Source organism: Neodiprion pinetum, chromosome 4, assembly GCF_021155775.2.
Source record: "Neodiprion pinetum isolate iyNeoPine1 chromosome 4, iyNeoPine1.2, whole genome shotgun sequence".
In the NCBI taxonomy this organism is placed as follows: Eukaryota; Metazoa; Arthropoda; class Insecta; order Hymenoptera; family Diprionidae; genus Neodiprion; species Neodiprion pinetum.
Genome location: NC_060235.2, coordinates 21,026,236 through 21,054,166, shown reverse-complemented (window position 1 = coordinate 21,054,166; position 27,931 = coordinate 21,026,236). Strand labels below are relative to the sequence as shown.

Here is a 27,931-nt window from a genome sequence, read left to right as displayed (position 1 = left end):
AGCGATCTGCATCATATCGTTTTTACGTATTCGCTTGATCTGTACTTTTTTAATTTCTTTTCTTTTTTTTTTTTTTAATATTACTATATAGAAACTGTATGTAATTGAAACCATAGAACAGTAGTTTATGAATTGAATCGCGACTAATGATTTGTAAATAATATAGGTAATATGCGGGCGCGCGCGCGCCAGTTTGTGTGTATATGTTTATAGGAGACAAATAATTGGTCGATTAATAAATTACTAGCCTATGATTAACATAAATATCTTGTGTTTCGTTATTATTTTTTCATTCTCGTATTTTGTATGTGATAACACTGGATCCAAAGTAACTCGAATTAAGGTAAAAACTACAGGAAACAAGAGGATTTCCGTCGCATTGGGAATAAATTAAGTTAACCGGGGATCTGTGAGAATGCATAAAATACCTCTTTGCAGATTAACGAATCAGAGGAATATTAAACATCAAGTTACCGTGGATTTAGCCTATCACCCTGCACTCACTCACAGTTTCTTACCGTATATATATATATATATTTTATATATATATAATATCTGAATGAATTGTAGAGTGTTTTAAATTAAGTGTGTATCTCTTTAATTACTTTTCTCTTTTTTTGTTCTGCTTCACTTTTCTACATATCAATTACTCTTTCTCCCTATTCTTCTTCTTCTACGTATTTTCTTTTTTTCTAAATTGTTTTCACTTCTTTTACCTTTAAATTACTTTTCTAATACCGAATAATTAATCAATAATGTTAGTATATACAGGTACAGGTCTCGTATAGTTGCAGTCGTGTCGTCACTGGTTTTTAAGTTGTGGCGGGTGCCGACAAAATCCGCCATTTTGTTTATTTGTTTGTTCGTTTCTTTCATATCTCCTCGGTTTTTTAATCTTTTTCTTCTCCTCCTCCTCCTCCTCCTCCTCTTTATACTTCTGTACGCTTTACCACGTCGCACGCAATTCGCCTATACAATATTGCATAGCACTGCACCTTGCACAATGCATTATAACGGTGACCGACTAAGAGAGCGCCACGCGCCAAAGTTCTGAAACAATATTATGTCTAATATCTTACAATATGTAATATAAATAAATAGAAGTACTTTCCGATCCACAAAACCGAACCCTCAAGTAACCCTTCAGACATTTCAACAGTTACGATATAAGATATAAATAAAAGTGGAAAAATGATGGTAGAAAAAGAGTGGAATCTGTTCTTCGGAACGCGTGGCGCTGCGTTCTTAAAATCGCACAATTTTTGGCTTGTGTGCGGGGGTCACAATCAAGGCATGCGTAACCATAAACAACACGGTACCCTGTTTTAGAGCGATTCTTCGATCGCGATTTTCCCACTCCCTCGAAATTTTCTCATCTCTTGGTTCTCACATTGCAGTTTAACGTAATTAGCACCTTTTACAAAGCCGGATTAATGGGGCGCGTTTTCGATCATACCTTTCGAAAATCGATATCAATTATTCCAGAATCTGTAATGAGTCGATGAAAGAAGGGGAAGAACTCAGTCGGAAGTTTCTGGAATTTGAAAAGGCGCCCCGAGGGGCCCAAATTTGTTTTAGCTTTTTTGCTTCATCGTTTTCGAATTTGGGTTTTCAGCCCCCTTTCGCCCTGATTCCAGGGCCGATAATCACCGTGTCACAAATTATCGCGAAACCCGTTTCGATCCGAATATCACATACACCTTATATGATTCACCGAGTCCGTGGGTGGATTTTGCGCGCTTATTATTACAATATATACGCTCTGAAACTAGCTTAATTTAATACTCTTTTCTCAACGATCTTTAGCTTCTCTGCCTATTTCTCTTCTTTTAAGTGCATTCGATGATGTGCGGTTGGGATGACTCTATAACGCTCGGCCTGCCCACCGAGTTTTCCAAATTGTGCAACGACGTCGAATGCGGTCCGTGTCCGTGACCGTTTCCGACACCTACCGCATTTCCTGAACCAACTACGTTGTTCCCGACGCTGTTGCTGCGTCTTTCGTAATTCTCGATGTGTTCGAGCTCACACTCTTTTGACGACATGTTTCCTGAAAACAACAATCGTTCAAGTTATATAAACGTATTGAAAAAAGTGAAGATATTTTCAACCGACTGATTTGAATTCAATATTTGCAAGATTCTTGTGAGATTTTCAAGTTTCAGGAATGATTTCATCCGAATTGACACTTTTCAAACTAATCAAGAAGGCTCGATTATACCTAGAGTCCTGAGACAAGTAGAAAGAGTAATTTAATTTCGAAATGCAGAACTTGATGAACTAAAAACGCCTCGGTTTGGTCGGACCCTACGTAACAGAAAGTGACGTTACATCGAAAACAAATATTGGATATTCAACACGATATAAGAATTTGACATAAGCTAAGAATACTTGCAAATTGACTAACTGTACAGGCAATTAGCGGAGAAAATTTTCTAAATACAGAGAAGTGAGCCGGATTTGCAAATGTTTTTATCAGACATTGTGACACGAAAGAGTGAAGAGATAGTGGAACGGTGGTTTCGGTTACCCAGAACAATTTGATCAGACTAACTCTGTGATTTCATTTCCTCCACGCATTGTTCTCCAGTCTTGACGGAGGAGTAACTTACCCACGCTCATATCGGGCCCATATTCATAATAGTTTGGTGATCCAACGGCAGCGGCAAGAGCGAGTTCATCCTCGATGTTGTTTGGCCGACAGCTGGTGGTTTTCCAGTGTGTCCTTAGGCCGCTAGCGCTGATGTACTTTTTGTCACAACCCTGGCAAGTATAGGGACGTTCGTTGGTATGAAGCCTCTTGTGAAGCTTGAGATGAACGAACTGGGTGAATTTGGCGGGACAGAGATCGCAGGCGTAGGGTTTTTGCCCCGAATGGAGGCGCAGGTGGGTTTTGAGGTTCGACGTAGAGCTGAACCTCTTTTTGCAGATTTCACACTGGTGCGGTTTCTCGCCTGGAAAACAAGAACGCGATCGAACAAAATAATTAAACATAAGATCGACGGCACTATAACGAAATATCAAAGAAGAAGGAAAGGGTGCGAGTCAAGGTTCCTCATAGATCAGAGTTTCGAATGGTCATAACTCCAAACGTCACTAATGATCTTCACATATGCCGTGAAGCATAAAATGTAAAAATTGGTAACGTTGGGAGTTTCAACCATTCGATGTAACGGTCTAGTGTCCGAAATTTGCGAATTCGGAACTTTGAGCCGCATTCGAAAGAAAATGGACAAAAAAATTACCGGTATGAACCAGATGATGCTTCTGCAGATGAGCGAGCTGAGTGAAGCTCTTCGTGCAAACGTTGCACTTGAATGGTCTCTCCCCTGAGTGGGTCCTGAGATGAACCTTTAGGTTCGATAGCTGACCGAATGTCTTGCAGCATACATTGCACTCGTAGTGCATCTTCCCGTCCTTCTTCTTGAGGGGGTAGGGTAGGGACCGATAACCCCTGGACCCCTGGGAGTTGGGACTGAGCGCTCCGCTCTGCGAGCATCCGTGATCATCGGGGGATAGCGAGCTGGCCGGGGAGTACCTGTTCATCGAATTCGATATGGTAAGTCCGGGATGATGGCCCAGATGAAGGTTGTGCGTGCCGGTTATCAGGGCCTGATTCCCGTCCATCTGCATCGTCGACGAGGTGGGAAGCTGGTGGTGAGACTCGATTCTGCGCTCGTTCCGGTCCCCGTACATGCTGGTCGGGGTCGGCGAGTAGGCGGTGTTTATCGAAAGCGGGGCGACGTTGTGATGGAGGTGATTACCCTGATGGTAGAGGCCGTAGGGATAGGGGGACTGTACCGGCGACATGGGGGCAAGGCTGGGACTGGTGTTAAGGTAGACGGAGCTGGACTCGCTGGGAATCTGGGTGATGGATGAGGTGGAGTAGAGAATAGTGGCGGCGGGCGATGGGCTCTTCGACTTCCGCTGGGGCTTCCCGGAGTGGAGAACAACGCTGCCTGAGCTGCTGGAGTGCAGGCTTCCGGTGCTGGAATGCAGCGCAGCGTTGCTCTGCAGCAGACCGGTCGTCGAGTTGACCCCGTTTCCGGGTAGCTCGGTCTGCATCGGGAGGTTCGAACTCGAGTCCGGACTGCATGGCATGATGTTACCGTACCTGTGAGACTTCTTGTAGGAATAGGCCATTTCCGTCGGGCTCGACGGTGGCGGGGTCACGGAATTCGGGGTGCAGTTTTCGCCGCCGTTTGCTCCGTTCCCGCTGGTGTTATTGTTACTGTCGGTGTTGCTTCGCAGGAGGATGTTCTCCAGTATGCTGCTGGAGCTCGTCAGGTACTGGGGTCGGTTTCCGGGCACCGGAAGACCCGAGGACTTCACTTCCGGCTCGTAGAACTGCTTCGGCATCTTCTCGACCGGCTCCTCGTTCGACGATGACAAGACCGTGTTCTTCTGGATGACCAGCGTCGGGGAGATTGACTTTTGGAGCTGATGGACGTCCGGCGATGTCGCACCGCTCAACATCTCGTCCCTCTCCTGTATGTTTTCCATGCTCTTGTTGAAGCCGTTGTTGTTGTTATTGTTGTTATACGTCTTGCTGATTTTTATCTTCACCTTACGATACTCGTTTTTCGCCACGCTGCTATCCTGTTTCAGTATCTCGCTGCTCGGACCCTTCGCGTTCTTACTGAAGTCTAACACGTAGTTGTTCTCCGAATCCGACTCACTGCTCTCCTCGGGCGGTGTCAGTATCTCGTCGTGGTAGCCATTCGAGTGGTAACCCTCGTCCGACCTCACGGAGCCGTCAGTTGGCGTCATCTGAGAACGCCTCTCGTATATCACACCCTCCTTCATTGGGGTCGTTTCAACGGACGTTGGTATTTCAGTCGTTATTGCCGACTGTTGAACCTGTTGTCCTGTAACACAATCGTCGCATTCCTTCGTCAGAAATAATACACCAATTTCTTCAACATACAAGTATTCCGCAAAGTTCAAAATTCAATTATATCATATCGCAGTCATTTAGCAACTTATAATTACTTATTCTTTGCAGCATCAGCTCTCCGGTTAAAGGGTAGTTGAGCCTTTCCGCGAATTCCCTGCAATACCACACAAGGAGTTCTTGGTTCGGTAGGATTGGCTTGATGGTGTAGAAATAAATATTCGTCTGAAACATGTAAGATGAAAACAAACGTAGTTACTCTCCAGGTGATTTGATTCCTTAGACACTATTTCTCCATGTAACTGTACCATCAACTGTTGGAAGTCTTTCAGAAAGTATTTCAAATTAATCAGCGACTTCGGAATTAAGAATCGACTAATGTCGTCCTGAGTTATGTGAATAAATCCAACATCGCCGATGATGCTTACCTTGTATTGACAAGCGATGAGGTTCTGGGACTCTGAGGAGTAAGCAGGATTGACGTACCGCATCCAATTTGATTTCTGTACGTCATATCCGTCGATGTAGTAGAACAATTCGTTGTTCTTGTATACCTGCACACCATAAAGAAAAAGAAACAAACGTATAAGCAATAATAGAAGAACGGCTTTACAATCGTTAAATAAACTGTAAGTCCCATGTGACGCGCAGAGCCGTCAAATCCTCATCGCGTAACAAAGAATTAGGGACTCTAAAGCCCGCGCGTAAAAGAAAAGAAAACAATAAGAACGGAACATCAGAGAAGACAAAGAATACTGTTAGAAAGACAGCTATCATCATTATCTCACAATAGCTGATGGCCGCAGTCTAATGCCTCGATGATGTCATTAAGCGTGTTAATTGTTTCCGATTTTAGTCATTGATTATCAGTCCATTATATTTTACTGATCATACACTCGGCCTGCGATCAGTCTCACCGTTGCCAGAACCGGCCATTTTCATTTCCGTCGGTCAACACTTTCGAACGGTCTTTGATTTGTACGAGTTCAAAGCGACTGGGAATAATTGCTATTGACTGCAGTTTCCTTGAGAGAACAGAAAGAGTATCGGCCTTGAGTAGAACCGTTCTTCTTGGCAGCAAGGCGAGCGAGCTGAAGAAAACAGTGAAATAGCATGTCATAGCGGAGTTCCCGACCGGTGTAAGGAGCGACCTTTCGCTCGGCGGGTTAGAGGCTCAAAAGTGTTTCGAGCAACGGTAAACGAGTGGGTAAATAACATTACAGAGAAGGGACAGGGCTCCGTCCGATTCCACGTTCCTCGGGGCCATTGGACGGAAAACGACAGGAGAAAATTCGATTGGACTGCATGATCGCCCGTTCGAAATTGTTACGCAACCTGCTCGAGTTACACACGTGGATCATGTAAATCGTTCGCCGATCGCTATCTTCTATTGAAACCAAAAGGCGTTCCGGGGTTTAACGGTACCCGCAACTGGCGTGAACCTCGTGCGGGCGAAACGCCGCGGAAAAGCACGAAGATGTATGAGGCGTAATGTACCGTACTATCAACGCGGTTTATCAACTTACTCATAACTTTGCTTCGTGTTTAATGCAACGGGTAACGACTGCAAGCGGGTAACGGCTATCTTGTTGGCTCTGCACTATGGCTGATATGTTATACCGTGTACTACTCACCCTCCAGAAGTACTTCCGGTTAGCGTCTGCCGGCACCGAGTCCTTCGTGTATACTTGTCCCACTAAAGGGCCGAACCTAGTTCCCTTCGGGATGTAACTTGTACTCCAAACTCCAAGGACCTGAAAGAGCAGTTGCCGATGATATTTTCAGAATTCTTAGAAGAGCTTCGATGCTGGTCACAAAATCAGTGCGGGAAATAAGTAATTTTTACAAATTTTGTTCCAGTCAAATGACGATTTTGATGACTGGGCTCAGTAATTTATTCAATTTTTTTTTACTCCATCAAGTTTAAATGCCTCTGGAAGTAGAGTTTCAACAATTCTGTACGGTATTCAAGAGTTTCGGAAAATTCAGTTTAGATCAATGTAGCAGCCTGCATCTCTGATTAATAAATTGACTACATATTTCCGTATTGTAGTTAGGATTTTCACGTTGTCGGGTATCGAATTTTAAGAGGAATTAGTTTCGCTAGTTTCGGTATTTTATTTTTTAGTATTCAGTTCTTTCAGTTGACGAAACATAAATTGACTTTTAAATACCACACATTAAATCTCTTGAATCGTTCAGTTGTTGTTTACCTTATTTTAGTATTCGGTTGTTTTGATATACAAAATTTAAACATCCGTCCTAATACTGTTGCCAAGTTCGAGTAATCATCTAGTATCAACGGTACGGATTATTAGTTTAAAAAAATTCAAAGTAAAACAGTAATAAAAATTCAGCTTTATGTCAGTTGGAACGTTCTAGTCTGTCGCTATTTTTCCGCTCGTGCAATACACAATAAAATTCGACAATATATCCGTCGCAATACATAAACTGTTTCGAGGAAACTTGTTTTAGTTACAAAAGGTATTTGCTGCACCGACACAAATGTCAGGTAAGAAGTATTTCATCCAAAATGTAATCCGATTTTTCCCACCCATGCCAACGAATCGATTGACAGAAATAGTCGGATACGATGTATCGTCATCGTGACTATGATTTTCTCAATACTTACTGTCACACATGACGAAATGATACGCGTGAATAGCGTATTTTAAAAACGTCTATTTCATAAAAACAAGAAACATTTATCATGTTGATCTTTGTAACGTTAATGCAATGATGCATCTTTGGAAAAAGTCGTTACTTTGCAACTTTAGGATTACTTGAAATTTAGTAAATTGTTAATACAGTATCAACAAACTCAGATTTTGTAAATTCAACTTCGTCAGGTATTCCAAAGGAGCAAAATAGTAGTTTTCGTTTCAAGGTTTCGATACATTAATGTTACTAATTTTAGCCTCGTAAACATTTCATAGTGACGATAGTTATGTGGTTGAACATTGATAACAACATATGTTGCAATGAACGTCATTTTGTTTACGTTGTAGGTACATATGTATAATCGGTTCATTTTTCCCCTAAAGCTTGCGTCAGAAACTTACGAGCAAACTTATTTTCATTCTCTGATCTTATAAAGCAGCAGTTGATATTTTTTTATAAATATAGAAATGAATAATGAATGATCATTATTCAGCACTAAGACTCGGTTGTTGGTAGTAAGGCTCGGAGTTAATCCACGATCTGATTTTGGTCGTTAGGATAACTACTCACATGAAAATAACTCCATGACGCATGGATCGAAACAAAAGTAACCAAATTCTCAGAATCGATCAAAGCATTAATCTCAAAAACTCCACTTCAGGCTTGTGAATCGTTGTTTTATTCACGCACTTTGAGAGAAATTTGGTTTTGACAAGAAATCACTTCTGCGGGGATCTGATATCGCACCGAAATTAACATCGTCACACACCGAAAGAAATGAAAATAAGTTTTGCAGTCACAATCAGAAAATAAAGTATGATGTTGCTGTTTTTTTTTTTTTTTTTGTTTCTCATCACGGTCATCCGTAGAGTATTTTCTCGAAACTATTGTGACAATTTGATGTTGGTGCAGCGATAAATCGATAATATATGCATAAAAAATAAAATATTTCTCAGTGGTAGAATGATGATTATGTAAAAAATTCGAGTCTCCGATCAATTTTTGCGGTACAAAAAATTCAGAAATTCAGCTCAATCTTACATCGTTCAGGGCTTGGGAAGGCTTGAGGACCAGGTTCCTTGGCAAAGAGGCTTCGGCGTGGTTGGCGTCATTGGGGCTGGGAGTGACGTCGGGCACCAAATAGACTGCATGCTGTTCGAATTCCTCTTCCCTGAGGGTGCCATGATCCCACTCGCTGCCCTCCATGTTTTACTGTAACAACAAATTCGAAAATTGAGTTTGGCTTTCGGGGCGCGTGAATCCAAAATGGAGAATCCAATCGCGCGGCGGAGGAACAGGCTGGCATTAACTCCCCCGGTAAAATCTTTACTAAAGAGTAAAAGCAGCCACGTTTTCAGATTCCTTTTTCCAAGATTGTTAGGATCGGAATTCGGCTTGCTTCAAGATGGAGAACGGGGTTAAACAAACGCTGGAGAACGCCGCGCGGCGTCTTTTTCCGTTTGGAGAAAATTCCCAAAGCCTCGTAAGAGCTTTTACCTTTCTCGTCAGCGCGGAATTTACTTCAACGAAAATTAGCCACCGCTCGGTAAGACCGCATCGCGAGTTACGTTATAGGTATAACGTTGTGCAGTGACTGAGTGCACCCTTTAACGCTACGAAAGTGAAACTGGCCTGTGCATTGATCGGTTCGCTGCAGAGTGATGGAGTTCTTTGCTCGGAGTTGGTTCACATCCCCTGCCATTACCGTTCTCCTGTGATCTTTTCCCACCCCGCATTCCATACGCGGTCCTTCCGCAACACCTCGGGCTTAGAATAACGCCGAAATTTTCTAACGTACCAAGAGTTCCTAATCCGCATTCGTCCTCGACTGCATTAATTTTTTCTTCTTATATTCACTTAATTTTATATTACGGCTGAGAAGATTATCGCCTGATTTTGTGCATATTCTTTAAGCTTGATTGTATTCTTATATATTTAATCCGAGATCCGGAATTTACAGCGCTGAATTAATTTTTAACACTTCAGAACTCGAGGAGGGGCGGCTTTACGTGATTCGGTAATTTTTCAGCGAAACCGAAGGAATTATCGGTAACTGGGTTATTATAATAACAACTTTCCCTATTTTCACACGGTTGTGACGTAATATATTTTTTCGGAAAATTTTTTTTTTCCAGCCATTCAACGTCCGCTTCACTGTTTTCAACATTTATATTTCCAAGCTGTATTGATTTTATTCGTCGATACTACCCGATCACCGCACTTCTTTTTTAATCTTACACAGCAAAATTAATGCTTGCTACTACAGTGTTGTTGTAACTATTACGTTTGTTGAATGCGTAATCTATTTTTTTTTAACAATCGTCTCTTATCTTCTTATCGAATGATGTCGGATTCGATCAGTTTGTTCAGAAATTTTATTCCTTAGTTTCAACGTCTGTGTTAGGTTTAGAAGTTTTCGATAGCACAGAAACAGGATTTTCATTCACAATCGTTAATAATTCCAGTTCGATTTTATTTAACATTTAACTTTCTTCGTTTTACTTCGAAAGTCATCATCAAGTTTCACTATAAACATCACAAATCAGTCTTATTCGACATTGTCATTTTTATTTTTTTTTTTATTTCGCGAAACACTAAAATTCCAGAATGATCGATACTCAACGAAAGCCAATTCGGTCGTTGTGTATATTCTCTGATGACTTTATACTTGGAGTTGTTCGTAACGCGTTACACCGAAGTCAACCATTAGATAGTGAAAGAGGTTGCGGAGGATTGGATAAAAAAAAAAGAAAGCGAAAGATAGGGAGCTAAGAATAAGAAACAAACCCAAAAACATCAACGAAAAAATAAAAAAATAAAAAAAAAAAGAATCGCGCCGACACTTTTACTCGGTGGTTTATTCCGAGGGGACAAATAAAAGGGTCAATAACGGACTTTCGATGATCGAGCGAACATTGCGACAAATAAAAAGAACAAAAAAAAAAAAAATCAAAAAAAAATCACGATAATCGAGAACTCGAATTTCGGTTACCGGATAGCGGCGATGGCGATATATCGCTGTCGAGCGAACGATTGATGAAAAAATCTGTCCCGTTAATAATATATGTTTCTAGTGAAAATTTTCGCAACAATTCCGGGTACCGCGTCGCGCGATTGGCACAGTGTGAAACTCGGGGAGGCCTGACCTAGCCCAACTCGGCTCAGCTTGGCTGGTCGGGCTGACGGCTGCAGGCGAAGAGCTTTCTGTGTGCATCGCTCGGTGGCGAACACCGATAACGCGGAGGTGCCGTGTGTGTTGGTAAACGTCTATGCAGGCGCAACTCGCGGGTGTGATCGGGTGAACACCGATGCAGGCGCATAGACGCGGTTTGCGCCTGCACCAACACAACGACGAGGTGCATTTCTCTCTGATGCGCTTCCCATCGACCCGCGTTGCGCCGGCAGAGTCGGTCCTCCTCTTTTATGCATTTCCCGAAACTCCCTCTCTCTCTCTCCGACTTCCGCGAACCCCCTTCGCGAAACCCCCCGGCAACTCCGCGTGCACGGTTCCGAACGTCGGTCGCGCATGCGCTTTCATTCGCTCCTGCTGCATGATGGTCGGTGTGCGATCCTTCCGATGGTGTTTCGGTGCAATGGACGAGCGCGAATGATTTTTTTTTTTGACCTATTATTTCTTGTAATCATGCCGGGGTTGCTCGATTGCGTAACGCGGTTACGTTTGGGGTTCAACATTCGGTCACTTTGAGAAATTCGGTTTCACTTGAGGATGTGACTTTGTGAAAATACATGAAGTCGTATCGCATTGTATGAGGTCATTCGAATTGACTTGAAGTCACGTGATGTCGGGTCGAATCACTTTAAGTAAATTGATGTTATGTCGAGACACGCGAAGTCATTTCAATTCGAGCCGGTTTAGGGTAGTCAAAGTCACGAAGACGTTCAAATTCACTTCGTGCTAACTGAAGTTATTTGAATTTACTCGAAATCCTTTGAGTTCATGAAGAATTGAATTCCAGAATGTCAACCTTTCGACAGTTACCTACAGCAATTTTTGAACCGTCTCATTTTCACCCCCTAAAAAATTATAAAGATTTTTAGAATCTTTGTAAATAAACATTCGGACCTTGTTAAACCGCAATTCAGAAGCGTTAATTATTTTGAAAAATGTTCTCTAATTTTTGTTATTCATTTCCATGCGAAATTAGCGAGGCAAAGTCCAGAAACAATATATTATACAAGTATTCAAAGCACGGGGTGGAAAAGTGAGACACGCTAATACCAGAAGTTTATAGTCTCAAAAACTGTAATTCAATTAACTTTTTCCGAATTAAAGTTCATTCTACCAAATATTAAATGACTAAAAAATTAAAGTTGAAAATTGAATGAATAAATAATTGAGGACCGAATAGAAATAACTGTAAAAAATTAAAATTTTATCCGTACGTCGTTTTGTCCGCACCGAGCCAATCCGTGGGTAAAAAATCAATCGTCTCCTACGTCAATCTCTGTGATAATAAGAAGAATTGATCCGGAGGGGGAGGCGTGACCTTATGCCAGGGTGGTTGCGCGTTCGCCGGACCAACGAAGGTGACCTTCAAACGTGCATATCTATGCTCGTAGTAGTGGCGTGGGTGTGAGGTGGACGGATGGATTGCAAGGTTAAATACACGTGCACTGACGTCAGATGACAGGAGCGTAGATACAATTTTGTCAGAATATTTTCTCCAACATCGACACACTGGGGTAAGAATTAAGAGAGAAAACTTGGAAGAAGGAAATACAAGAATTATTACTCAACACAACGCGTTTGAAATATACGGTACAGAAAAATGGTGAGAGCATTTTTAACTATAGTAAGTATCATGTTCAGTATACATTTTCTTAAAATTATGAGGGCGAAATGTTCTAATTTTTTAGGATTCGCTTAGTCGAAATCCAGAATGTTTCGCAAAAACCTAAGGACGGCTTGCATGTTTAAAGTAATGTGTCCATTAATCGAGTTGATCGTTTAGAAATGAAGATCACGATTGTTGCGGAAAAATATCACTTAATTAGTCAGTGAGGATGAGCGTGAATAGAGAACTCTCATTTTCGAATTAATAATAATGCTACTGTTTTTCTCCTATTTCTCTGACTCTTGCAAATTTGCAGCAAGAGCAAGACAGAGAATTCTCATCTTACTATCGCGTACTTAGAATTTTTCTATCGCGGAAAGTTTGCCGCAAGGTGAAATGGATACAGAAAAACGGAACATCGTTTAAAGCATTCACGTGTCGAGTTTAAATGGAGAAACACGATACGCTGATTGAGGTGTTAGAGTGTTAGAAAATTTTCTTTAGGAGAACAATAAATGAATCGTTGTAATTTTACCTATTCTCTCCATGCCCCCCTAATTTCAATAAACAATTTTACAAATAAATCTCTTTGGATTTATTCGAACGCGAAAAAATTGGCACACTGATTTCTGCAAAACTATTTGCACATGCACGATCCAATTTCGTAATTCGGATCGCTCGACAGACTTGTGCGGCATGTAATATACGTGGCGCTCTGCGAAACGCGCGCGACAGCGGCCCGATTTTGACCTGGCTAGAAAATTTCTAAACGCGTTGATCACGTCCGGTGGAATTCGCAGCGACTGCGGAGACGTGCAGTAAAATTCACGCGGCGATTGAACGCGGCTATCGTAAGGCGATTAGTCTTGGTCAGAAGAATATAAGGCAAATTGGACGACCATTAGGCGTTGCTATCCACCAATCGCTAGTCTCACAGAAGCCGGCTTTGTAAACCCGACGAAATTCCTCGTCCATGAAACGGCAAACCGTTTCACTTAATCTGTCGTGAACTCATTGGCATCAAGATCTAGTATTAACGACGATGTTTATACAGAAATACAAAAGGTGCGGTTAATTATCACTGACTAATTATCGGCCCACTGCTCAACGTAACGATAATTTGTGTAGCGGTACAGATTCGGCTTTATCGCTCTTCGATCTTGAAAACACTTTTACTCATTCTTGTTATCCTGCTCGATTTCTTTTTCGAAAAATCTTCAACTAAGCGAGTGACCTATTTTACTCGTTCGTTACGTCAGTCGTTGATTTGACGTCAGTTTTTAAGAGCTTTTGGACTTCTCCGGGGAAAAGCCTACATATCCAATTTTGTTTCTTAATCAATGAAAAGAAGATTTTTTTCGTGAGCAAGTTTTTGTTCAAGACATGTCAATTTCGGGACAAAAATTCTTTACTGCAAAATAACGAAGCGTTGATTCTCGACATCGAAAATAAGTAAACGAACAAAATTCAAGAACCAGAAAGTTACGATCGAAGCGAATTTCATATTTATAAAAATGTACTCAATTTGCTTATAGTCTACCGATCCGATTAGTTCACCAAATTAATTTGAAACACTGAAATCCCGACATTTTCATCGCATATTCCGGTCAAGCTGCATAATTCGCAACGCGATAAAACGAGGACGAACAAAAACGGAATGAAGTGTTTCGGTTAGCATCGTTGACGAACTAGCCGACTGTTCGCGGTGTAACATCGAGGCGCTAAATGAGTGTACACCATGTATACCTGTGTGTAGATGCGAATTCATGAATGGAAAGAACCGCCAAGTACATCACGGGGGAATTTAGAGTCTCGAAATTTCACTTTTCGGCAAACCGATCGACGCGGCAAGTTGACTCATCGTTAATAAATTTACAGAATAATAATTTATATACGTATATACTGGCGTGTAATAGTTATTGTCGATGATCGAGGATTGCAAGCAATTCAAAATTTCTCAAACGACCGAAAAGTAATCGTCTTCCGTCGAAAATCAGCATCGCGCCTTGCGTAACGGCAACCGGTTCGACGGAGGTCCGCAGGATTTTCCGCGTGGCGGGAACCCCGCGATTCGGGGTATCGCAGAATGTAAACCGGAAAAATCCCGGGCGCGCGGAGCGCTGAGCCTGCGGAAGGCGGTAGCAGAGCTGGAGAAGGAGGATAGGCGGTAGTCAACAAGGAGGTTGCACGCTGAAGGAGGTCTCACTCGGTCATTGTCCTACTTGGGTTCGGCTATACTTGCCCGGTTGAGTAAAAGAGGTTTCAATACCTTCTGCAGTGCGCCGCTCTTACGGCCGTACAAATCGCGCCCCGCGCTCCAAGCCGGACAAAACCGCCGTTCCTCGGACGCCGTGACGTCACGCGGCTAACTGTACCTCTTCACGCGAACCCCCCCCCGCCTTTCCCCCATGTCGGTCATCACTTCGAGTGGGTCCTCTACTCGCGGCTCCTGACATCCGGAGAGCTTCGCCCCTTCGTCAAAAGTAAAATTGAAACCGAAATCCCGTTCACGGTTCCGCCGACGCGCGCGCTCCGCCGACCTCGAGGTGACAAAATTCGGCCCACCATGCTCCTCGGTTACGCAATTGCGCTTCGTTATCAGATTTAAGGTTTGAATTTCCCGCGCTTGGATAACGGTCGAATTCGAAACTGGATTTTCTGCAATCTGCAACACCTGCGATCACCGGCATGAATTTGACGTGATATTTACAAGGAACACGATTACATCGTCGCAATTATTCTTTCAGATTGACGTTCCGCGAGGTGATAAATACAAGTTGCAATGGAGCCCTACTAGATGTTGATGGCGCTCAGCTCTCCTGTGGTAAAAGGAGTTTGCCAACAGAACAAGCTTTAAATCACTCCGGAATTCGCTCGACGCTGAGCGCTGTCTACCGTAATTGTCGTACTTTCGGCTCAGGAATGGTATCACTTTTGGCAGCTAAACACAGGGCATGAGGAAAGTAACGGTGTACCGTTCCACATGCGACGAAGCTGGCGGGAGGGCTGAAAATAAGCCTATTAAGGATCTTGATCCGCGATAATTTTCGATTGCCATAATTTATTCCAGGAAAGAATTTGTAACCGAACTTTGACAGCACAGGTTGAAAAGTTTACCAAAGACTTAATACTCTGCTATTGCATGCAGTTGACAAGGTGCGAATGAAGTTGAATAATTTATTTCAAATGAAGTGAAGAAAAAAAAAAAAAAAATAATAAGAAAAGAAAACATCAGGGACGTAGAAATCAGCCGTATTTGCAAATGACGTCAGAAAAATTATTATTATATTTGGTAGATTGGATACAGTTGAATATCGTAATCAATGTTCTCACAGGGACCGTTATAGTAGATTTATCTTTTTATAGTTCAATTGACTGTACGTTTGGTACAATGAATATAATACCGTTAGTTCGGCTAACCAAACACACTTGGACCAAATAAAAATGTATTCTTTGTCGGTATCATATCCTGGTGGAAGAATTTTGCTCACAAATTACCGCGTAGCAGTTGAGAAAACTGTCAGTGCATATATCTCGTTTGTGATATATATTTGTACGGGTTAGACAGAGGGTGAGCATAGGCCGTATAAAATTGTGTCAAAATTTATCAGAACGACCTGATTAATTTCTTCGAAGATGAGAATAAACTTGCTGTGCACCAATCCGAACGGTGTATTTAACTTGACTTCTCGTTTTTTGTTTTTTTTTTATCAATCTCATTTTATTTTCTCACATCTAGTTGCTATGTGTCTCTCGCCGGTCAAAATCATAAATATGATTGCATAGCTGATTATTACGGTTATCTCAAACCGTCATCCTTGGTTCCTCGGATTTCGTTCACCAGTCGCGAGTGGCTTCCAACAGGGCGCTGAAAATTAGCTAGGAATATCGCCAGCGCGGTTACACAGACGAGGCACAGGTGTGCATGTGCGTGTGTATACCTACGAGAGAACGACGTGAGAAGCCAAACGAGTTCGTTGACCCGAATGTGGCGAAATGATTATAACAGTACCTATATAGGTGGCAGGTTGCGAGTCCGCGGTGAAGGGGACGCACAACGCTGCGTCGCGCGATCAGGTTCGTTCGTTCGCATCGCGTAGGCTGTGCAGGTAGTACGAATTCACGGCCGTCCTGACGCGTGCGTCCCGACGCCCGGCTGACCGCGGCCAACGCACTCTTGCTCCACTGTCGTTCTAAACCGAATTCTCTTTCGCATCTGGTGTGACTAACCTCGCATCCGCGCGTAGGTTACACACTGGATGAATCCGCATTCATCACGGATGAATATAACGGGAAGAAATTATACCTTCTTCTCTTTCGCTCGAGATGATGTTTCGTCATTTTTACAGACTGTAACTGCAAGCCCGACACAAATTGGATAACAAAGAAATTTTTCACTACGGATGAATCGAAGAGATCAACATGGCCGCCGGTGACCCCGCTTGCGATTTCATTTCGATCGTACGATCGTTTTTAGCGCTCAAAGACCGCCCGGAAACAGTTTAATTCAAACCCAACGATGGCAAGAATTGTTTATAGCAAGATTTCGCCTTCGAGGATGGTCTGAAAACTGAGAATTTAACCCATAAAATTCCGAAATCTCGGACGTAGTATCAATCGGATGTTTTATTCCCGCCTATACCATAATATGTACTTCCGAAACTGGGTTAGATCGATTAAATCCACATTACCCAAGAAGTTAATCGCTATTGTATTCTTCGATATCTATGTTACGTATATGAATCGCAGGTGTTGAGGTTCCAACGCAGGGCGGATAAAGTCACACCTAAATAGCTTTTTCGAATTTCATTTGCTACCGTAATTACATCGGCGAATACACGCGCGATATCGAAAAGAAATATGGCGGACGTTCCCTCGCCGGTTAAGAAGGTTAGACAACTACGAGATGGATGGCAGATATCGAGGGCACGACGATGGAATATGTTTCCGCCGAAGGCTGCGGCCGCAGTTACTTCTGGTGCCTCTCTGACCTGATTCATTTTTACATCAGCCTTCATCATGCCCGTATAATAATTCCCCTGATATACTCCCTCCGTTCTTAAACTGACTATAAAGATCAACCCTTGACGTCACACCAAATTCCACGATGACTTACCGTTTGGTAAAAATAACCACTCTAGCAACGTTGATGCGAATTTTTTACTCACACCATTAATTGCAAAAAATTTTGCAAATTTTATCGCGCTTTTGTCAGGTTCGTTGTTGATTAATGTAGAATATTACCAGGTCATATGTCAGTTTGAATGTCAGTAATTGTAACCTCTTTTTTGTACGCAGTATTTGTAAAAAGTCGGAATATTGTAATATAAAACTCGAAATAACGTTCTTTGTTTCCTAATACCGTTTCTTTTCGTCATGTGCAGGTAATAGGTTTAAAGTATCGGCATGGAGAGGATTATTTTCTATACGAAAATATTAATGTTATACGTGTCGTCACGATCAGTCATGGAAATGGGACTAACGATTAACCTGAAATCTTCCGATAGCCTGGTCAATTACCAATAATCTTGGACAAAAGAAAGAGATCAGACGAAGAGAAAGAAAATTCCGCTCTTTATCGTTTGAGATAAAAACTTGCCGTGGAACGCGAATTTATCTAATCCGCACGTCTATTCACCGTGCGATTGATAGACGTCACACGATAGATAGTGATTAATCGTCAGTACCGGTTAACCGCAGTTGACATCATTATCGTTAAAGGTAAGACGAGGTTGAAATTGAAAAAAAACGGAAGAAACAAATACAGCAGCGACTCTAAATCATTGCGTGCATCAATATGATTCATTGATTTACCTTTTTGTCATTCCTTGCAGGTCGTTTATCGCCAAAGATTAAGTATTAAAAAGGAGATGAAGCTACTTCGTCTTTTTGAGGGTTTTCATTTTGTTTCGAAGACAGAAACAATGTGAAGAGCAGAAATCCGTGTCCTACCTAATTCAGTGGCGATATTAGAGCGCGGTATCAATATTTTCTTCCATTTTATAACGTTGCACTACATCCAAAGAGTTGAGGATGCATGGGAGTACAGTCAGGTTAAAAACATGACAAATCAAAGGCGTAAAAAGTGTAACAAAAACCGATTAAGTTAAATAGAATTGAAAATTCTCTGTGATTCAGAAAAAAAGAAAAACGGTTCAACATTGAAATTCAACTGTAAACACCTTGTTAATAATGTCAAAATGCATATAATTTGACCGATTCAAATGAAAAGTAACTCATTTCATTCACAGACGAACGTATGAGACTGATTCGTTTCCCTTGAACTTGTCATGTTGCTGGAAAAAATTCCAATCTGTAAAATCGTGGAACTTATGATTTAAGAAACAATACGTTACTAACATTACGAAAAATTAAATTCCCATCACTCGTAGAGGATTAATTTTGCGAATAAAATGATTTATTTTTAATGCAAATGTAACAAGCAGTAAATCCGCGAAGGGTGAGGATAAGAATGTAAAAATAGCAGAAAATAAAATGTTGAAAATATTTACAATTCCGATGATTTGTCAATCAGGTATTCTATTTTTTTACCGTTTTAAATTTTGACTCTTCCATATCGCAACTTCTTAATCATTAAAATTCAATGAATAATATTTTCGCCTCCACATTTCCACCCCCATGGAATAAATATCAAAATATAACACGTATTCCCCGATCCGGTTAATAAAAGGTTAAAATTGATCGCATCAAAATTCCATTCTACGCGACGGAGTGCCTTTAAAATTCTGTTACGTAGCTTGAGTGAGAATTTTCGCAACCTGTAAACCTGCCTTATCCGCGTTGCGTTCTACCGTTCCAGAGTATTTTCGCGCAGACTTTACGCAAGGCAAAAGTGGAAGTGGCGGCGGTCAGCGGCTCGTCAGACAGCCGGGCAGTGGAACAAGCGAGGGTCAGACACGGCCGCTGCGCAGCTTTCAATGGCACGGAGGCGCCGCGAAGGGTTGACGATGAGCCGCAAACACCGTAAGCCTCCCCACGCAGCTCGCCGTCGCGTCGGAGCAGCGAGTAGTAGAGCACCGACTCGAGTCAGCCAAGTGAGTTAGGTGACCGCTATAATGATTTCGCTACCTGGTCGGCCTGGCTCCGCGAGTGGCGGTCGTTGAACCTCGCTACTCTCTTGCGCCGCGTAACCCATTTTGTAATAGCACACTTTGATCAACCGGCACGCCGGACTCTTAGACCGCCGGTTTTGCGCCTTCTTTCGTTTCCAGTTTCTTCTGCATTTTTTTCCGAATTTAAAATTTTTTATTTACTCTGAAAGAGGGGGAAACTTTGCTCCTCTCTTCCTATCTGACTTGTGCATAATCCTTTTTAAGAGGATTTTTTAATCATTTTTTATATCTTCACTGGCCAAGATTTCCGGTTTTTTCTTTTGCGGCAAGATTTCAATTGGTTCTTCAAATTTTTACTGTTTCGCTTCACCGCTGTTATATTTAATATATTTACATCGTTTATTAACTTGCGTTTTACGTCCTTTTTTTCATCACGAATATTCACTACGTATTATAAATAATTCTTTCTTCCGTCGAAAACAACGATCATTGCCAATGTCTGTACTGCACTGCTGTTCCTGTTTTATTATTATACGTATATACACGTTCATACTTATATTGTTTTTTTTTTTTAACCCTGTATTTATCCAAAGTAGAAAGAAAAAGAGTATCAGTCTCCTCGACCTTATTTTATTACGTTTCTTTTCTGTTTGAACTAACTAGACTTTGAATTCATTTTCAGGTCGATGCGTTCTCGTTTAAACTTTCTCAAATTTCAACAAGAAATTTGTCTCATCGATGATAGCTATCGTAAACTTGATTACTATTAATATTATTATCTTTGCTATTCATTAATTTTCCGCTATTACTCTAGTAATTATTATTGTGTGTTTTGCCTCAATAAAACTTGGTAGAAACAAAAGAATGAAAAATTCCTCGATCATTGTCATTGCGATGGTAATGTTAATTACTATCTGTAATCTTCAATTTCAATGGTGACGTGCGTATAACGTGAAGATAGCGGTTCCTTTGGTGTTGGTTAATTGGATTTGCGGTTGAATTTGATTTTTTACTGTATATAAATTTTCGTAATTTAAAAACCTTTCGAACTTTATCTACAATGCTTCAAATTTTCTGCACTGCAGATATAATCGCGCGTAATAATTATGGATATACAATTTAACTGTTACATTGCCGATCGCCGAACCAAGGAGCGTCTCTTTTACGGCCTGAGAATTGACGTTTAAAAATTGTGTCTTTGACCGAAACGACCGAAACAATTTTTCATTCGCATCTCAATTTTTTTCTCTGCATCGAGCCGAGTTGCAGCGATCGTCGAGAACTCCGTCGTTCTTTTGTTGCGGTATTATAAAATGAGCGCGGAATTTCCCTTGACCGACTTATTATTTTCACCCATCGTAGGTAGTAGGTGTATCACATAAGCCTTCCTTGCTTGTTGTACGTACAATGCTAGTTGCGTGTCACCAACTCGCCGACTGACCGGACTGCAGAATACGATAGAAATAATCGAGAACGGCCGTCCATCTGGTTGATTATAGATCATGGATGCAGGCGCACCGCGATGCGTAATTGAATTCACTCGCACCCTTTATTCTCAATCATCGTATTATACCGGTCGAATTAAGTGCCTTGTGGAACCGAAGCCCCAATGCCAATGTCAACTCTTACAATCAGTCATTGCCCTTTCACCTTACATAACGAACGGTTAGAATATCGTACTGCAGCTGTTTGGTTATAGTGTAGAGGCACGATACCGTTTTCATTCAAATGCAATTATTCAGCGTTTGATGTTCGAACTTCATGTTCCTTCGGATGTTAACAGTTGTCAGTATGAGGTAGGAACGGGGGAAGAATAGTAACAAAAAATCAAGGAATTAAAAGTGCACGGTATGAATCGAAGAAAAATAAAGTACCAATTGAAAAACGTGAATCACAAAATTTGCCAGATTCATTCGGCTGTTTTAAATTCTAAGATTATATAAAGTAGTAAATGTAAAATTTGGTCATCGAGTATATTGATCCAAAAATGAAAGTTGTACGAATAGTCTTCCTTTTTCCTGTCAAATTAGACGACCCGAATCGCTCGACATGTTTATCTGCAGATGATAAAAAATGACGAGGTTGAAATTAGTAGAGGGAAAAAAGATTGGTAACGATATTCTGCGAGCAGTACTTTGCGTATGAATCTGTATGGCAATTACGGTAAAATCTGCAAAAATTCTGGTGTAGTTCAGTTATTCTATTCAGCAAAGTTTACTTAATTTCAGCAACACAACAGATACAACAGTTATAAATGTAAAGTTTATAAAAATTAATTCTTTACTGATATCGTTGAAAGCCCCATTTTGCAAAACTCAGAACGAATTTTTCCTATTAGAAAAAATACAAGGTGAGGCAAAGTTGAAACCTCGTGAAAAACGAAGAAAAAATGGAGACTTTGCTCGCACTCGAGAATGGCTCGCAGCCGTCGATAGGCAGAAGTTAACGTACAGTCCTTGCGAAGAGGCAAGGCTAAAGTGAAGGGAGTCTCTCACGGCTGATGGTTGGCCGTGACTTCAGTTAGACGGCAGCCACAGCGCGTCAATGTAGAACGGTCAATGACACCGTGGCCGCTGAAGCCACGGTGGTGGATATACGCCTGGTACACACAGGCGAGGACCCATATACATGCGCGTGTATCTGTATCTGTATCTTTGTATTATCTATGAAGTTATAGAAGCGTTGGGGGTTATGCCTAGACCGTGGCTGGCTATGGCTGGCTATGGCTGGCTACGGTGAACACGCGTGCAAAGCCAGGTTTGGGGGCGGAGGGAGGGAGTTTGATGGTTTTTTACTAAGTTAAACTTCGTGACGTCGATGTACAGTGAGGTTCTGCACTTTGATGAAGAATTGACGCTAATTTGCAATTTAGTTTGGGATCTGTATACGTGGAAATGAAATTGCCGACGGTCTTACTGTAATATCCGGAAAAATGCAGAGAGACTCGCGTAGTTTGATGTTAAAGTGATTTTTACAGTAATACTGAAAGTTACTAGATCGACAGTCCGAGTGTAATACTTTACTACAAAGTAGTAGTAAATGTAACATTAATTCCTTCCCGTAATGGAATGAAAATCCAGTAAATTATAATAATCAATAATTGCAAACTTGAATTCATGTTGTATCAAGTCTATTCTTGAGTTTCAGAATAATATTTAATTCTGTTTATTTTTCTCTTAATGGTTCGTTACGTTACGCTCTGGGTGCAGGACATTCCGAATTCGTACAAGGTCGGTTTTCGTATTTATTAATTATTGCATCAGGATCTAATTGCGATGCTCTGTGTCTGAGGTATGCCTGTATAAGACTTGCGACTCTTGCCTGAGGCAGAAAATGCGAAATGTCCAGCTTTGATGTGGTTCATGATCAGTTTATAGTGGCATTAACGTGTAGGAGGGTAAATATTTATGAAATACGTTGTTCAATTTTTCATGCCGCTCTATATGTTCGCGAATTTCATGTTTTCCGAAGCAGCCTCATGCCGTAGATTTTGGCTTTACTGCTTGCAGATATATTCGCGGTTTAACTGATGCCGACAGTTCAAATTCCAACACGGTCGGAATAATCTTTCAGGCTAAATCTCAGGATCAGTGAAATACAGGAGGCTGGAATTGAAATCGTCGGGTTTGAATGTCGATTTCCCGATTTTCAGATTTGATAAGAATGATTTTTGTTTTCAAGTATCGGTGAATTTCAGGTCTCGAAATTCAGTGAATCTTTTCTCATAATCCTTTAGTTTCATTCGTATTGCACGAAATATCGTCTGATCAAAATTCAGAACGATATCCAATGACTGTAAAAATCAATATTTTCTTTTCAGTAAAGTCTGTTTCCATGTTGTACATTAAGTAATCATCTGCCAAATAAATACGACTCTCTTCTCTAAAGGTCGTTTTAGCATTTTGCTGGTAAGTCAGTCACGATAGAAAAATTTATCCGACTCTAAAACAGCGCAGGGCCGAAATCGAAACTTGAATAAAAAATCTGTGAACAACAATATCGTTGAGTTTTTTCGCAGCAACTCGCAAAACGACGATAAATTTATAACAATCACAGTTTTCCCCTTCCAAACTATACAGAAAATGAATTTTGCTTGTCCACGAGTGCATTTGGTCTAGACAGTTTGATTAATTTCTAGAAAACTGTTGCATTCATTCTTCATACACCCGACTTTATACTTGTGCTCGTAATCCATACGTGGGGTGGATGCACACGTATCATCGCGTGATTGAGCTATGAGCAAGCAATTCGTAGCTGTGCCAATATTGCGGTGGTGAATGTGAATGTACCGTTACGTCACATTAGTAGGCACCTGCAACCATTCATTACTATATTATGTTGTATACCTTCGACGTGCAAATTCCGAAAACCCTTTTCGAAACTGCATTCCGTATAGAAACTGTAACGCGCGAGCGGCTTCGCCGTTCTTCGATAACAGGCATCGACTCGAAGGTCCCGAAACACGATGAATATACGAATAGCAAAGTCGAATCCATGAAATTTGCGGGCAAACAATCATTTCCATTTAGTTACCATCCTTTTGGTTAACGAGAGCGATGTTACATACACTTAAATTGCAGAATGCGGTCCAACTTATGTTTGAAGTGAATAAGAAATTGTACGAATTGTGTTGAAATTGCGACGAACAAGCCTTGATTAGACTTGATTAGTTGAAGGTTTTTTTCGCACCGTTAATGCTACCAAATGCACTATTCTTCGTTCAAAACTCCAAACTCAACTAGACAATCGGTGAATTAAACTTGATTCATTCAATAATTACACATATTCATCGAATATTTTTTTACGGATCGATAAGGTAATTGTTTCTTGGGATTGATGAAAAAAATTATACATATATGTATATGTATATATGAGACAATTAAGTCACAACGACGGAAGAATTATGTCTACCGAATTACGTATACAGTAATTCACAGTAACGGCCTCAATTATAATTGCAATTTACCGTTGAGAATTTATGTCTTGTAATTCGTTGCTATTATATGTGTAGGAATCAGCTTAAGTAATTTCTCTGTGAATGTAATTTCCGTTTAAAGTGTTACCACGTCAAGTGATAAGAATTTTCGTTTTTACAATTAGAAAGCTCAACGTTTTTACTACATCTGCATTCCGATCTGCATAGGTTAATGATGTAACAGTAAAATCGTGAGGTTACTGTAAATAAATATGGCAGACATTTGTATTTTCGAACTATTGACTACGTTCGAAAGAGAATAATCGAATTCCATTGCGGAGATATGGAATACCTATGACATATTTTTGTTAGGTTACACTTTTAAAACTGTGTCCTGAGATAAAATCGTGAAAATCGATTAAAAATGGAACTGCAGTACACCAATCTCTGCGCACATAACACGGTGTTAAATATCTTAAAGTAAGAAAGTGTAGCAAGTCGAAAACCGGTTGAAGGAAACCGAAAACTTGCATTTTCGCCCAAGTTTTCAACGAGATCCGGGCACATCTGGGGGTAGGTATGATCGGTGATATAAAAAGTAAAGTGTCTGAACGAGGATAGCAATGATATATATATATATATATATTAAAAAAGGAAAACTAGTAAATACCGTTGCCGAGGGGAATAACCCTCTGTCTCCGCCATCAAGCCGCCCCCACCTCCCTCTTTCTCTCTCTCTCTCTCTCTCTCTGTCTCTCTCTCTCTCTCTCATCGAATGCATCACGGGGAGGGGGCAATGGCGGAGTTACACCGTTATGACATATTAGGAAATACGAGTGTGTTTAACGGTGTATCCGTAGTTACGAAGACCGTGATATGCAGGTATAGCGTTGGGGGAGGAGGTCGTCTTTCGGCGGGCGTTACATGAGCGCAATGCAACGCGACGCAACATGTCGGCGCTTTCGCGTTGCAGCAGTAGACGACGAGAACGACGGGAGTAACAGGTTCTGGCCGAGCAGTGCACGAAATCGTGCGATTGTCGTTACTCAGCTTTGAGCGCGTGCAGAAAACTTGGCGACAATCGCCGAATCAGCGGTGTAACGATCTTACAACGAGATGGCCGATCAATTAAACAAGCGTCATTCTAAATTCTTTCGAGCCGATTTAACCGATCGGCGAAATATCCGCAGATTGATTCGATTTCGAAACAGCCCCGGGCGACGACGACGATAGCGCAGGGTGTACGAAAATGCGCGGGAAAAGAAATTCGAACCCGACTAGCGAGCTGCGCGAGCATCGCGCCAAAAGCGTTCCGCGACCGTTGCGCAATGTCGAAACTAATTAGAGACTCTCGTTGCTCGTTGTAGGAACTGCGGACCGAGGAAGAAGCCGGCTGATGATCGCCATGACCTTGCCTGCCTCCCGGCTCCTTTAACCAAGTCGTCGACTGACCGGTTGCATAACCAACGAGCGGCGGCGCACACGCGGATAAAATAACGAAACTCCGTGTGTGCACTTTGTGCATCTCGACGAGCGTGTTTGCATGGTATTTAACGACGATGTTGCTCACCTGAGGCTCGTCGAAAGACCGCAGCTTGAGTCCGTGTGGCGAACTTGAAGAGCCCTGTCAGGACGCACTGCACTGTGTGTAATACCGATATCGTTTTCCACAACACTGAGTATTCAACCAGAACCTGCATGAATAACGTTAGAAGCGTCGAAACCCGCACTCGGAATCACTTACATCTCTGCTCCTCCGGTCCGCAAAGTCCCGGACCAGTAAATTGCGGTGCGTAAAACACAAAGTAACGAAAGCACAGCCTGCGGGAGATTACGATGGTCAGAGGACAAACTGTCGGAATGTGTCACCCGGGAGTGACAGTCTTTCTCTAATACCGTTGGTCAGTCACACTTGTCGCGTCGAACATGAGTACCTCTTCAGGATCTCTCGGGAATGGCGAAGAAGAGCCGTCGTGACACTCAATGAAACCGATCGGAGCCGATTGTCAGAAGTGCAAGGTTGCCGGCGCAGCTATAACTGGGTTGATCGGATTGATGGCGTCGCGGAGTAAAACGCGACCGGCGACAACTATCGAAGAACCGTTGACCGATGGTTGTTGCGAGCAAGCCGCGGTGTTCAAACTGACGCTTCGGATGGTAGCGAAGGTGGGTAAGCACGGGCGGTGGGTAGGTGGGCAGAGCCAGCGAGCGGGGAACAGCGGCGGCGAGGCAGAGCGATCAGCGCGAGCCAGCGCGAGTGGCAACCTTAGCCTTAGCCTTAGCCTTACAGTCTCGGTCGAGTCTCGAGACCAGCAACAGTCGTCGACGCAGAGTCCCAGCGGCACGTCGGCTGGTTCCAGCAGCCTCTCTCCTCTCCGCTCTTCTTCTCGTCCTCTCCTCTCCTCTCCTCTCCTCTGCGCTCCTCTTCGCTCCTCTTCGCTCTTCTTCTCCTCTCTTCTTTTCTGTTCTCTTCTCGCGTGGCGGTCGGTTCGGTTCCTCGGTTCGGTTCAACATTCTCCTGCATCGACAAAAGCAACGGTACTCCGTACACTCCGTCTCTCTCTAGCCTCTCTGGTTACTGACCTCCGAAAATACGTGTAATGCTTCACCCTTCCCACGTCCACCACCACCCCCCCTCCACCTCCCTCTTTGCTTCCTTCTCTCCTCGTTTCCTTCTCGCCTCCCCCTCCGCCCTTTCCTCCAGCCCCTTCGACCTTCAAAGAGTCATGTTCGTTCGGAGTGGGGCCGCATTTTCGAAGGGGGCTAGGATTTTGGGGGAGAATACGTACAGAGAGATGTTGGATCTCGAATCCTTGGAGAGGGGAATGGATGAAATCTGTTTCAATCGAAATTCAACCGAATTTATAACATCCTGTACCTTATACACTATGGCCATGTTATAATATAATGCTTGTACAAGGTAGACGCGTAGAAATTTCCTCGAGAAATTACAACTGTAGGATCGTGTACGATAATTTGACATGATCGGTAACTTTTCTTGTCATATTTGTTGTTCTTGGTTTCAGATCGAAGGATGAGAATACGGTGTAATTTATACACCGAAGATACGGATTTTGTTTTTTACACCTGATAATTATACATAATTCTCGATGTTCTTTGCTTTTTCCATTTCACTCTGTTTGATGTTTCTTCTCTCTTTAACTTTTTGTCTGGATTTGTCGACCAGTCGGATTAATCCTCCATCATTTGATATTGGCGATCGTCAATTCACGGTTACAAGCTTGCGTAAAGAGGGAAGAATGAGGATAAGTGAAGTGCAAAGAGAGTTGGACAAACCTTGCATGGCGCGTTGCTGCAACGGTACCATGCCGTGGCAAAGTAATGGTCAACCTTGAGCTTCAAGGAAGCGACGATCTGCTTCGGTAGGCTAGGTCGTTCGGAAATCCGGAATAAAGAAGAGAAACGGAAATGAAGGAGTCTCAGGAACAACGAAAATACGGAAGGAATGAGAAACGTAATAATAATACCTAAAGACCGATATCTTATTTCTAGAACTATAACTGTCAAGTACTCTTGATCTTGAATGTTTTGTATGAATAATTTCCTGGAGCGATTTTTATTTGGTCGATTT

General features: G+C 42.0%; 1 protein-coding gene across 5 annotated transcripts; it reads right to left on the bottom strand.

The window, feature by feature from the left end:
* Window positions 1-13: 13 nt before the first annotated feature.
* Window positions 14-26,574, bottom strand: Blimp-1 (PR domain zinc finger protein 1). 5 transcript variants are annotated; one of them, XM_046624557.2, is made up of 8 exons: window positions 25,910-26,574; window positions 8,597-8,767; window positions 6,529-6,648; window positions 5,323-5,448; window positions 4,993-5,119; window positions 3,246-4,868; window positions 2,613-2,954; window positions 14-2,050 (listed from the first exon to the last, which is right to left on the bottom strand). In XM_046624557.2, the coding sequence occupies exons 2-8, from the start codon at window positions 8,759-8,761 to the stop codon at window positions 1,830-1,832; spliced, it is 2,724 nt and encodes a 907-aa protein (XP_046480513.1). In that variant the 5' UTR covers window positions 8,762-8,767; window positions 25,910-26,574; the 3' UTR covers window positions 14-1,829. The 5 variants fall into 5 exon arrangements, with proteins under 5 accessions (XP_046480513.1, XP_046480517.1, XP_046480516.1 ...); XM_046624561.2 differs by lacking the exon at window positions 25,910-26,574 and adding an exon at window positions 25,204-25,224; XM_046624560.2 differs by lacking the exon at window positions 25,910-26,574 and adding an exon at window positions 10,548-10,725.
* Between the last annotated feature and the right edge of the window lie 1,357 nt (window positions 26,575-27,931).